Source organism: Lonchura striata, chromosome 25, assembly GCF_046129695.1.
Source record: "Lonchura striata isolate bLonStr1 chromosome 25, bLonStr1.mat, whole genome shotgun sequence".
In the NCBI taxonomy this organism is placed as follows: Eukaryota; Metazoa; Chordata; class Aves; order Passeriformes; family Estrildidae; genus Lonchura; species Lonchura striata.
The window spans coordinates 6506314-6517757 of NC_134627.1; the positions used below are offsets into that span (position 1 = coordinate 6506314).

Below are 11444 nucleotides of genomic sequence, written 5' to 3' on the forward strand. Positions count from 1 at the left end.
GCCACATGCTTGGCCCCACCACAGCCCTGGGCGGGCTGGAGGACAGACATGGCTCCTGGCAGGTTCTGTGTGTGCCCTGCATGGTGACCGAGTTGTCATTGTTGGGTTTGAGCGTGTGAAAAGCACATCTGGGCAGCAGTGGGGCAGCCCAGAGGAGCTTTTGTGGGCACTGTATCGTGGTTGAGCTGTGGCTGTGGCAGCCAGCACTGGTGTCCCTCCTGCCCTTGCACCCAGTTGGGCTGTCGGTGTCCTATGGTCTGGCACACATGGCCCTGCTCATGCCTTTGGCATTGCATGGGGACATCCCAACTCTCTGGTGAGGAGCACATGGAGAATGAATGGCCAGATGCTTGTTTTGGCCACCTCTGCCCCCCATTTTGGTAGGTTCTGCTCCTGCTGAGGTTAAGGGGAGCCACTGAGGTTCAGACAGAAACTGGTAATTTGCCACCTGTGACACAAATGTCTGTGTGTGGGGAGAGAGGACTTGGGCACACATTGGTGCAGATGGGGCCTCATCCCTTCTGCCAGACCACAGCCAGCACTGGGAGCTGGTGGATTTGATGGGTTCAGGTATGGTTTAAGCAGGACAGGAGCCAGTGTTGACCAAGCACATTGCCCTGTGCAGGGGAGCCTCCATGGCCGCAGGGCTCCTCGGCAGATGCAGCCCCTTACTCATTCCAGCCACCCACTGTGAGCTCTGTGGCACTGGCAGTGGCTCCTGGGGAGTGTGACAGGCGTGGGGGTCACCAGGGCACGGTGCCACGCTGGGGCAGCCATCAGGACACAGCACCCAGCCCTCCCTCCCCTTCCCCTTCCAGATGGACCCAGTGCAGAAGGCGGTGATCAGCCACACCTTCGGCGTGCCGGCCCCGCTCAAGAAGAAGCAGTTCATCTCCTGCAACATCTGCCACCTGCGCTTCAACTCTGCCGTAAGAGGGGCCACACATGGGGCTGGGAGTGAGGAGGGGGCACAGGGCCAGCCCCTGGCAGGGGCATCCCCAGCACTGGGTCAGTCTCACCCACCGGAGCTGCCGGTGCCTGGTGTCCCACGGGGGCTGTGGGCTACTGAGCTGCTCTGCAGAGGAGCCATCCCAGCCTGGCCATGCTGGATCTGCAGTGCCTGGGGCTGATGCTGCTCTGCCAGCAAAATTCCCTGGTTCTGGGCTTCATGATTCCACTGCATGGCCAAGCAGCTCAGAAAAAGCATTGCTTCCTTCATTGCTCATTGCTTCCCTGTTTCCGGCTGCTTCCCAGCTAGAGGTGCTGTGCCAGGAGCGTCGGTCCCACAGTGTGCTCCCAGTGCCCCCACGAGCACCCCATGCCCCCATTCCCACTCTGCCCATGTCCTTCCAGGTCCCCCTGGCTGGCCCAGACCCTCACAGCCCACGGGTGTTCCAGCATAGAGGCTGTGACCTACTTTGGCTGCACCCAGCCCCGTTCCAGCCCTGTTATCCAGGGGGAGTTTATTGTCCTTGCTAATGAGGCATCACGCTTGGACTCGCCCTTCGCTTTCCCACGTACCAGCCACAGCCCCAGCTCCCATTCCCAGCCCTTAGAAAGCCACAGGGAGAGGGAAGGGAAGGGATGGGGTAGGATGCTTCCCCCTCCTGAGCCCAGAAATCCTCAGCTGGCCCCCAGGAATGCTGTGCAAATTAATCCGTCCTACTCAGGGGTACAGTGTCTAATTCATACTGGGGTTCCACTCCATAAATTGCCAAACAGGGGTTGTTTTGGGGGACAATGCAGCATTGTCCCTGTTGGGAGGACACCAGTGTTGAGGGGATTTTTTTGGTGGTCATTTTTATCAGTTTGGTGCAGACATGAATCCATCAGAGTCACGCTTCATTACCCAGCGTTTACTGAGAGAGAGGAGCTGGGGACGTGAACCATGTGTTGGACACCCCTTAGGATACAGTGGGTGATGTGTCCTCCCCACCAAAAAACCTCTTTATTTCATTTTTACAGCAACAATTGTACATTTCTGGAGTCATAAATTCTGCCTGAAAGCTGCTTTTAGGAGTGACTTGATGCATTCAATCAGAGCAGGGTCCTTATCTCGCCAAGCAAGCAATGTGGTGATGTCTTAGAGACTGATACCTTGGCCTCAATCTGTTGGTGTCAGAGCAGGCTGGGGAGAGGAGGGAAATGACTCTGAGCTACACCCCACTGCCAAAACCGCTGTGCTACACCCCATTCCCAACACCCCTCTGTGCTACACCCCACTGCCAAAACCGCTGTGCTACACCCCATTCCCAACACCCCTCTGTGCTACACCCCACTGCCAAAACCCCTGTGCTACACCCCACTGCCAACACCCTCTGTGCTACACCCCACTGCCAAAACCCCTCTGTGCTACACCCCACTGCCAACACCCCTCTGTGCTACACCCCACTGCCAAAACCCCTGTGCTACACCCCATTCCAAACACCCCTCTGTCCTACACACCACTGCCAAAACCCTTCTGTGCTGCACCACACTGCCAAAACCCCTGTGCTACACCCCATTCCCAACACCCTTCTGTGATACACCCCATTCCCAACACCCCTCTGTGCTACACCCCACTGCCAAAACCCCTGTGCTACACCCCACTGCCAACACCCCTCTGTCCTACACACCACTGCCAAAACCCCTGTGCTACACCTCATTCCCAACATCCCTCTGTGCTACACCCCACTGCCAACACCCCTCTGTCCTACACACCACTGCCAAAACCCCTGTGCTACATCCCACTGCCAAAACCCGTGTGCTACACCTCATTCCCAATACCCCTCTGTGCTGCACCCCATTCCAAACACCCCTCTGTGCTACACGCCACTGCCACAACCCTTCTGTGCTACACCCCACTGCCAAAACCCTCTGTGCTACACCTCATTCCCAACACCCCTCTGTGCTACACCCCACTGCCAACACCCCTCTGTCCTACACCCCACTGCCAAAACCCCTGTGCTACACCCCACTGCCAACACCCCTCTATTTTACACCCCACTGCCACCACCCCTTTGCCGTGGTTCTACCCTGGGCGTGGATGCCACCAGGTAAGGTGGCTGCACTAGGAACATGCCTGAGCGGCCACATGGCGGCTCTGAGCCCGTGCCCTGCCCTCGCCGTGTCCATCTGTCTGTCTGTTCACAGCAGTGACTTGGCCGTGCTCTCTCCCCCCAGAACCAGGCTGAAGCCCACTACAAGGGCCACAAGCACGCCCGGAGGCTGAAGGCCATCGAGGCCATGAAGAACAAGCAGAAGGTGGTGGGGGCTGCAGCGGGGACCCCTGGCCAGGACAGCACGGCCGAGCTGGCCCCCAGCCCTGTGGGCAGCGGGGAGCTGGGCAGCACAGGTATGAGGAGGGGGTGTGGGGCTGAGGAGGCTGCGGTCGGGGTGGCAGAGGTGCCACCTGAGCACCCAGGCCCGTGGGGGAACAGGGGGTGTTTTCCCTGTGATTTGGTGTCTCTGGGAGGTGTTTTGTATGGGAGCGAGCCCTGTCCCACACATCCCCAGGGCTCTGCCACGTGCAGGGATGGGGCTGTGGCAGCAGCGGTGTTTTGAGCTGAGCCCAGCTTCCATGCACTGCTGGCTAACAGCTGAAATAGGAGAGACCTGGGGAGGAGCCGCCCTCGGCAGGGATGGATGCATGCAGACATTGTCTGGGATGGTCTTGGGGAAGACAAGTGTGCTGCCTGAAATCCAGAAAACCTGTTCAGGCACAGAGAACTTTCTCTTTCTGCCCATTTCTTTCTCTTTTCCTCTTTCCCCCTTTCCTTCTCCTCCTGCCAGCTGATGCCAGTAGCCCACAGGAGTCAGAGGGTGAGGGCAGCAGCCTGGGGCTGGTGCCCAGCACTGAGGAATCACCTGGGGAGCTGCCAGGCAGTGTTGCCCCGCTGGGCTCCCCGCCGGCCTCTGAGCTGTCGGAGGGCACCTCAGATGTCACCAGCGTGGCCTCCTCGTCCGCCCAGGCAGCTGAGGCACAGGCAGCTGAGTCAGGCAGCAGCATCAGCTCGGCCCCTGAGAGTGAGAAAGAGGGGAAAAAGAGCAAACAGCACCTGTATTGTCCCACCTGCAAAGTGACCGTCAACTCCCTGTCCCAGCTGGAGGCTCACAACACGGGTAAGGACATTATGGGGGGCAGGGGGATGGGCTCCATGCCACTTCATCGGGGCTCTGAGCAAAGCCCAGCTATGCCCCACATAGCAACCTTGCAATGAAGTAGCAAGCATTAATGAGTATTGCTGTAATTAAAAAATGTTCATTAAAATGACCTGCACAGATAAGCCATGGGGTTTTACCTGGGCTGCAGCTTCTAGGGTGAATTTTCACAGGGTCACTCATATTGTTAATGTCTCAATTAAAGACATTTAATCAAGTGATTGAAGCTACTTTATTTTCCATTTAACTTGAAGCTGATAGCCAGGGCTTGCTCCAAACCCAGAATAATACTTGCCAAAACAGCTTGGTGGTTTGGGCTTGTTGGCCCTATGGGGAAGACCCCTGGGAATGCAGCAAGCTGTGGAGCCCCATAGCCCAAAATGACTGCTGGGCTGTGCAGGGCAGCCCTTTGGGGTGGGCAGCTGTGGAAGCTGCTTTTGGTCCCCTAGGGTGGCAGCAGGGGGTGGCAGCCGTGGTACACAGATCCTCAGTGGGGTCTGTGGGCCCTGCAGTTCCAGCTCCTGGCTTGCCCCTTTCTCTAGAGGATGCTTAAATTGGGCACCCGAACTTTAAATGGAAGGTCCTTTTCTCCCCCAGCTGAGCAAATACTGGGAACCAATTCCTCCCACCCCACTGCCTGCTGGGGCAGTAGCAGCTGCCATGTGCAGGGTTGGCTCAGGACACTGCTGTGGCTTAGCTGCAGACGTGTCCTTTTGCTTTTGTCAGCTCCAGTTACAAATTCAGGAGCTGATTTGGGGAAAAAGAACAAACAAACAAACGTTTGCAGGCTGGCGCTGCTCTGTGGCTGTCACACAGCTCCTTGCTTCACGCCTTAAAAAATAGAATGAATTAGCAGGGGCTTAAATTACTTGCTCCCCATGCACCCTCGCCATCCCGGCGCTGGCAGGGACAGGACAGAGTGCCCTGTCCCCAGGTGTGTAGGGGTCTTGGGTTCCTCCTTCCCCACCTGCTGTGACCCCGCTGAGCTATTCCTGGCTCCACGGCCGGCTCCGCTCTGACCTTGGGCACGGCTCAGATGCTGCAGCACGGCGGGCGACGCGCGCCCGGCTCCGCAGACTGTGCTAACGCCCGGGGACAGGCGACAGGCTCCAGCGCACGCTCAAAATAGCAGCTTCTCCAAAGCTGGCCCATGGAGGGGGGGGTCTTTGGGAAGATGAACATCTCTGCTCTGCCTGCGACGTGCAGTTTGGCAGGGTTTGGGAATGGGGTGTGCAGCGATGGTAAAAGTCTGGGGTCTCAGGCAGCTCCCTGTGCTCTCTGCCTGTGAGTGTTGCTGGGCACAGGTTGGTGCTGTTGGAGGTCACTGTTCCTGCTGCTGTGGCACTGGCATGGGGCTGGGCTGGGTTTGCTGAGTATCCCCTCTCGCCAGGCGCCAAGCACAAGTCAATGCTGGAAGGTCACGGCACCCAACTGCGGCGAGGCCGGGGCAAGCTGCTCTCCCGGGCAGGGCACAAGTCCAAGCGGATTGGGAACAAGGGCAGCATCAACATCCAGAATAAGGCATTTCACTGCCAAGTGTGCGAGATCTACGTCAACTCTGAGACCCAGCTCAAGCAGGTGACAATGCCCTGGGAGTGCCTTGGCACTGGGTGTGGGCATGCAGGGACTCAGGGTGTGGGTACCTGACGGCCCCTGCAGGGTGATGGGTGTCCCCACAGACCTGAGCCACACAGTACCCCGGCTGTCCTGGCTCCCAGTGATCCAGCTGTTTTCCTCCCCAGCACATGAGCAGCCGGAGGCACAAAGACAGACTGGCAGGGAAGCCACCCAAGCCCAAGTACAGCCCCTACAACAAGCTGCAGAAGAATGCTGCCCTCGCAGTGAGTATTCTCAAGGTACCTGTCTCCCTGCACAGCACTTGCTCGGCTTGCTCGCAGAGCCTCGCTCGCCATCAGCCATCCTTTCAGTGAGTTACAGGAGCCGCTGCTCTTAAACTTGGTTTCCATCACCACAGCTCAGCTTCTCCCCTCCAGGAGGGTGAGCTGTGGTAGTGGGTTTTGAGTCTATTCCTGGGAAGGCCAGCACGGTGATAACTTGGGAGTGCTTTGGCAGCAGCATTCACAATGGCAGCACTTGTGATTCCTGCACCTCTTCTGCAATCTCATGGTGTCTCCTCCTCCCTCCCTGCAGTCCAAGTTGGCTTTGCAGAAGCACCTCACCAAAACCCTGGCAACCCGTTTCCTGCCGAGCCCGCTCACCGCCGCTGCTGTCTGCGCCATGCCTGGACCCCTCGCCTTGCGACCAGCAGCTGCCACCACCCTGTTCCAAGCCCCGATCCTCGGACCAGCCCTTTTCCGAACGCCGCCGGCCCACGTCCGCCCCACGCCGGGTCCCATCGTCTTCGCACCCTACTAGAGCCGCTGGCCCTCCGAGGCTCTGTCCACCACGGCTGGGCTGGGCTGCGGGGGCTGCGCGCTGGGGGCAGCGCTCCTGCTACCTGCTCTCCTGGCTGGTGGGGAAACATAGTCATAGACATCAACCCCAGCTTCTCCTCTGCTTGGAGAGGGCTCCCACTGGAGAGAGGTGCCCCAACAGAGCCTGGCCAGCCCCGCCGCGCATCCCCACCGCTCCCCCAGCCTGTGCTGGCCCCCTGCTCAGCAGATGAACCCAGGCAGTGCACAGAAGAGGACAGTGTCCAAATCAGCAGGACCATCTCATGGCCAAAGTCTGCCTGTCCTTGGCCTGCTGGCTGTTTCTTCATTACCCTCCCAGTTACCAGACTGGAAGGAGAGGAGCTGGCTGGCCCCTGGGACAAGGAGCATCCCTCTGGTCCCTGCCAGCCCAGTGGGAAGGGAACTGTGAGGGGAATCTCAGCCCAGCTCTCTCTGGGAGAAACAACCCCAGCACAAGTGGGAAGCTGGCAGTTTCTCTTTCAGCCTGGGCTGGCTGTGCCCTTGCCAGCCCTGCACCGGCCTGTGCTGGCAGGGGGTTTCTGTGCCACCCACCAGATCCCTGTCCCCACAATTCCCTATGTCCCACCAGCCAAAGAGCCCCTGTGGTGGCAGGCACTGGCCACACTGACCGTATCCTCACTCCGAGAGCAATAGCTGACCCCAGGGCCAGCGCCTCCTCCCTCCAAAGCACACGGGCCCTGCCCTGGCCCCAGAAGCACACGATGGGCATGTGGCCAAGCTGGGCCCTACTCATGCCCAGCAAGGCCGGGAGCGCCAGGCTTGTCTGGTGTTGGCTCCCTGAGGAGGTGACCCTGTGCTTGGCACCTGTCCTTGTCGCTGTCCCACCGCAGGGACAGCCCTGCCCCTACCTCCCGGGAGATGCTGTGAGGCTGAGTGAATGTCCCTAAAGCACTTTCAGTTCTCCAGTGAAAGGCAATGCTGCTGCTCACCTGCCGTGCACAGCCCTCCAATCCCATCCCAGTTAGGAGCTTCCAGGAAGTTACTGATGATTCCCGAAATCAAAGGTGTCTTCAGCAGCCTGGACAATCAGGTGGCAGGTGCACCCATAGCCTGCGGAGTGCCAGGCTCTGGAGGGACCCCAAGGCCATAGCTCTGCATTTCACTGTGCTCAGACAGCCCGACCATGACCTGTCTGGGACTGTCACCGCGGCGCTCTGGGTGCCCAGCACGCTGCTGTACATAGAGAGAGTTGCATCCCAAATGGACCTTTCGCTGGAGGAACACCCCACCCCGATCTATGCAACCCCACAGGGGGCAGCTCACCCGCCGCATTGGCCGCCTGCGATTCCCTTTGGTGCTGATGCATCCCTGCAGCCAGAGCAGTGGTGGCAGCAGAAGAACCAACATGACGCTGAGCTCTGTCCCATCCCTGGCCCAGGGTTCAGACCCTGGTTCAGACCTCTGCTGTGACTCCCATTCCCTCCCAGCCCTCGGGAGGAGGCGGGTTGGTGTGTGCACCTGGGAATCCACACGCACAAGCACACATATCTGACGTCTTGGCCATAAGCAGCGCCTGGATTTCACAAGGATTTTGCCCAGCGTGCTCCACTGATGCTCAGGATGGGTCCTGGCACGGGGAGCTGAACAGGAAGTGGCCAATGGGCAACTCAGATGGCTGAAACATATCTGCTTCCCAGGCCTGGAGCCTGAAACAGATCTGCTTGCCAGGCCTGGAGCCTTGGCAAGGGCAGGAAAGCTGCAGGAAGGAGCACACACACACCTGCAGGGTAGCACCTACTGTGGAGCCACCACTGTACTCCTGCCACAGAGACAGGAGAGTGAGGGAGCCCCTGGGTATGAATTCAGCTGCTCAGGGCATCCCTTGCTCAGGGAAGGAGGAGAGTAGAGAGAGGGCACCAAGAGAAGACTGAGCAGCTGTACATGCAGACAATGGAAAGGTCTTGCAGCAGTGGTGGGATATGTGGCTTGGAGCGCAGCTGAGGGAAACAAGGCTCCCAGCAGGGAGGCCAGGGATAGGGAGATGGTCCCACAGCCCAGGGGACACGTAAGGACCCCACATCCCAGGGGACAGGAGCCTGTGCTGGCTGGACAGGAGGGACGCTGTCCCCGTTCCCCAGTGCCAAGCAGCCCGTGGCCGGGGTGCCCCCAGCCATTCCTGCCCGTCTCACTGTGCCCTTCCCAGCCCCTGGGGTCACCCCCAGTCCAGCCATCGCAGCAGGACAGTGGGTCCCCTCCTGTGCCATGAGCCCCTGGTGTTGTGCCCAGCCCCTCAGAAGCTTGGGGAGCCTGGAGCAGCTGGGCTCCAGCTTGCAGAGCCGCGTGGCACCAGTGGGCCTGTTCCCCTCCATTGTTCCAAAAAGCCTGTGCTGGAGCCACGGCTGCTCCTTGCCCCTCACCAGTTCTTGGCACTTTAACCCTGTGAAAGCCATTCCTTCTAGTAACAATAATACTGCAATGAGCTGCGTAAGAAACCCCCGTTATGGCATCCCCCCAAATCCCCTCCTGCTCTCCAAAGCATTTACTGCCTTTGACTTAGCACATGCTGTACTAGGAGTAGGGATAGTCCATAGCGCTCGGTAATGTGTGCCCTCTGTAAATAACCTTGGAGTGATGTGAAATTTGATTCAAAACACCAGAAAAAAAAAAAACAAAACAAGCCCAAAATGGAATATCCAGACTCTAGGGACTTGGCCAGTACCCTCCTGTAATGTTCATTGTATATTTTTTTGATGTACTATAACTGTTGGGAAAAAAAAAAAAAGGAAAATATTTTGATAATCGAATCTCATCGCTTTATTGTGTTACTCAGTAAATAAAAGAACAAGTATAAACACACTGGGGCTTTTCATCAGTTCTTTTCCTACATCCAGACTACCTGAAGGGAACAAGCGTTGCTGGGTAGGGCTGGGACACCTGTGCCTTGTCTTATGGTGGTTCTGAGAGGAGGCAGCATTGTGACAGGTGGGCAGTGAGAGCTGCCATAGCCCAAAGCATCTGGAGTGTGCAGCCTAAGTACAGTCCCAGCTCCTCCAAGGATCTAGGTATGCAGGTAAAGCACAACCCCATCTCCTCCAAGCTCATGGCCGAGTCTGCACTCAGGAAAAGGGCTGGAATGGTGGATTTGGGCACCCTGCCCTCAGGAACAGCACCTGCCCTGCTCTAGGCATTCCCTGGTGCAGCATGTCGGGATATTCCAGTGCATAAAGGAGCAGTGGAAACTGCCAGGGTAAGGGACAAGCTGCCAGGGAGCAGCACAGAGCCAGCTGGGGCAGGGCAAGGAGAGCTGCTTGGCTGGAGGCAGGGTCAGCAAACAGGCTCTGCCCACACGTTATCAGGAAATAGAAAAAGAGGGAGTTGTTCCCTCCAGATGTAGAGCTGACGCCCACGTTCCAGCCAGCCTGTGCTGTGCCTCTGTTCCACTCTCCCAGCCTGTACCTGAGAGCAGAGGGGGTCACTGAGTGAATCCTGACCTTCCTGTAGCACCTCTGACAGCTGCAGGGGCTGGGCAGGGAGAGGAGTGGCTCCTGTCCCACTGCCTCTCTCATCTGCCAGGACCATCCCTAGCCCTGGGATGATTGTTCCTCCTGCCACCTGCTTCCCACAGGCTCTGTGACACAGACAGGACTCAGCAGGAGGTGGGTGCAAGGAAAGCAGGAAGGTGAGGAAGAGGAGGTGGCAATAGAAGGGAAGGGGAAGCAGGCTCATCCATCCATGGATCCACTGCCCTTGTTCTTGCGGCTCAGGGGAAAGGCAGACTTGCTCTGTGGCTGTGTCATCTTGCTGGCCAGGTAGATGAAGGGCTCGATCAGCGTGCGCCGGTCAGCCACGGACACCTCCCACAGCTTCACCTTCTCGCCCTTGGCCCAGTGCTGGGCTGCATCATGGTCCACCCGGCGCTGCTCCTGCAGGTCACACTTGTTGCCCAAAACCACAATGGTGACCTGTTCCAAAAGGTTGAGAAGGGCCCCTGACGACCAAACACAGCTGCAGGGTTGGCTCTGCCATGGAGACCCTCAGTGGTGGGCCTGGCCCTGCCACGGAGACCCTCAGTGATGGGCCTGGCCCTGTCCATGTCAAGGCCTTTTGAAATCCAATGATCTCAGTGCTCCCTTCCCCACCTGCTAGGGTCTGCGTGTCCCAAACCAGCCCCAGAGTGGAAGGAACTTCTGAGCACCTGTAAACTCAGAGAGCATCCCAGAGAACAGCCTGTTACTCCTGTGAGTCTCACAGATCAGGGACCCATCAGTACCTTGTGACAGGCTGGAGAAACCAAAGGTGAGAACCTGCCCCACGGCAGCAGATCCTCCTGCGGGGGGACTCACCTCCTTCTTGTCCTTGGACTTGTCGATCTCCTTCTTGAGCAACTCGACACGCTTGAAGGACTCCTTGTTGTCGGTGCTGTAGACCAGCACGTATCCGTCGGTGCAGGAGAAGCAGTGCTTGGGCAGCTCCAGCCCGTCCCGCAGCCCCCGCGTGTCGTAGAAGCGCACCTGCTCCCGCACGCCGCGGTCCGTCTCGATGGAGCCCACGTAAATGTCCTCCTGGGTCTCGATCATCTCCGAGCCTGCCGGGGGCGGGCAGCGGGCGCTGCGAGCGCTGCCGGGGCCCGGCCCCGGCCCAGCGCGGGAGCTGTCCCGGCCGGTGCTCGGGGCGGACAGCCCTGCCCAGGCCCGACCTGCCCGCCGCACCCGCACTCACCGACCACATGGTTCCCGTAGAGCAGCTGCTCCAGGATGGAGGTTTTCCCCACCGAGGCCTGCCCGCACACCACCACCTTGCAGCTCTTGCCCATGCCGCCTCACCGCGGCCGCCGAGCCTCACCGGCGGCGGGAGGCGCGCGGCGGCACCGCAGCGCCCCCTGCGGGCGGGCGGACCGCGGCACGCAGCGCCGCCCTGCCGTGCGGCGGG

General features: G+C 59.0%; 2 protein-coding genes across 7 annotated transcripts in view; one reads left to right on the forward strand and one right to left on the reverse strand.

The window, feature by feature from the left end:
- The window catches only part of ZNF385C (zinc finger protein 385C), a 61205-nt gene extending 51834 nt beyond the window's left edge, over nucleotides 1–9371 (forward strand). For 4 of the 5 annotated variants that reach the window (XM_021532883.3, XM_021532886.3, XM_077788291.1 and 1 more), the window contains 6 exons: nucleotides 819–929; nucleotides 3163–3334; nucleotides 3772–4101; nucleotides 5531–5718; nucleotides 5883–5996; nucleotides 6292–9371. In XM_021532883.3, the coding sequence (XP_021388558.1) occupies nucleotides 819–929; nucleotides 3163–3334; nucleotides 3772–4101; nucleotides 5531–5718; nucleotides 5883–5996; nucleotides 6292–6516 (1140 nt within the window). In that variant the 3' untranslated portion in view covers nucleotides 6517–9371. The remainder of the gene's footprint in view (nucleotides 1–818; nucleotides 930–3162; nucleotides 3335–3771; nucleotides 4102–5530; nucleotides 5719–5882; nucleotides 5997–6291) is intronic. The other variant, XM_021532884.3, reaches the window with a different exon arrangement.
- NKIRAS2 (NFKB inhibitor interacting Ras like 2) lies at nucleotides 9306–11373 on the reverse strand. Of its 2 annotated transcripts, XM_021532889.2 has the most exons (4): nucleotides 11235–11373; nucleotides 11025–11100; nucleotides 10859–10921; nucleotides 10277–10477 (listed from the first exon to the last, which is right to left on the reverse strand). In XM_021532889.2, the coding sequence occupies exons 1-4, from the start codon at nucleotides 11326–11328 to the stop codon at nucleotides 10381–10383; spliced, it is 330 nt and encodes a 109-aa protein (XP_021388564.1). In that variant the 5' UTR covers nucleotides 11329–11373; the 3' UTR covers nucleotides 10277–10380. The 2 variants fall into 2 exon arrangements, with proteins under 2 accessions (XP_021388563.1, XP_021388564.1); XM_021532888.2 differs by having other exon boundaries at nucleotides 9306–10477; nucleotides 10859–11100.
- Between the last annotated feature and the right edge of the window lie 71 nt (nucleotides 11374–11444).

Bases quoted from the DNA above. Each gene is read 5' to 3' on its own strand.
- NKIRAS2 (XM_021532888.2), bottom strand. From the start codon at position 11,328: ATGGGCAAGAGCTGCAAGGTGGTGGTGTGCGGGCAGGCCTCGGTGGGG. The intron at 11,101-11,234 runs GTGAGTGCGGGT...CGCCCCCGGCAG, and splicing joins CTACGGGAACCATGTGGTCG to GCTCGGAGATGATCGAGACC. The intron at 10,478-10,858 runs GTGAGTCCCCCC...CTTTTGGAACAG, and splicing joins AGTCCAAGGACAAGAAGGAG to GTCACCATTGTGGTTTTGGG.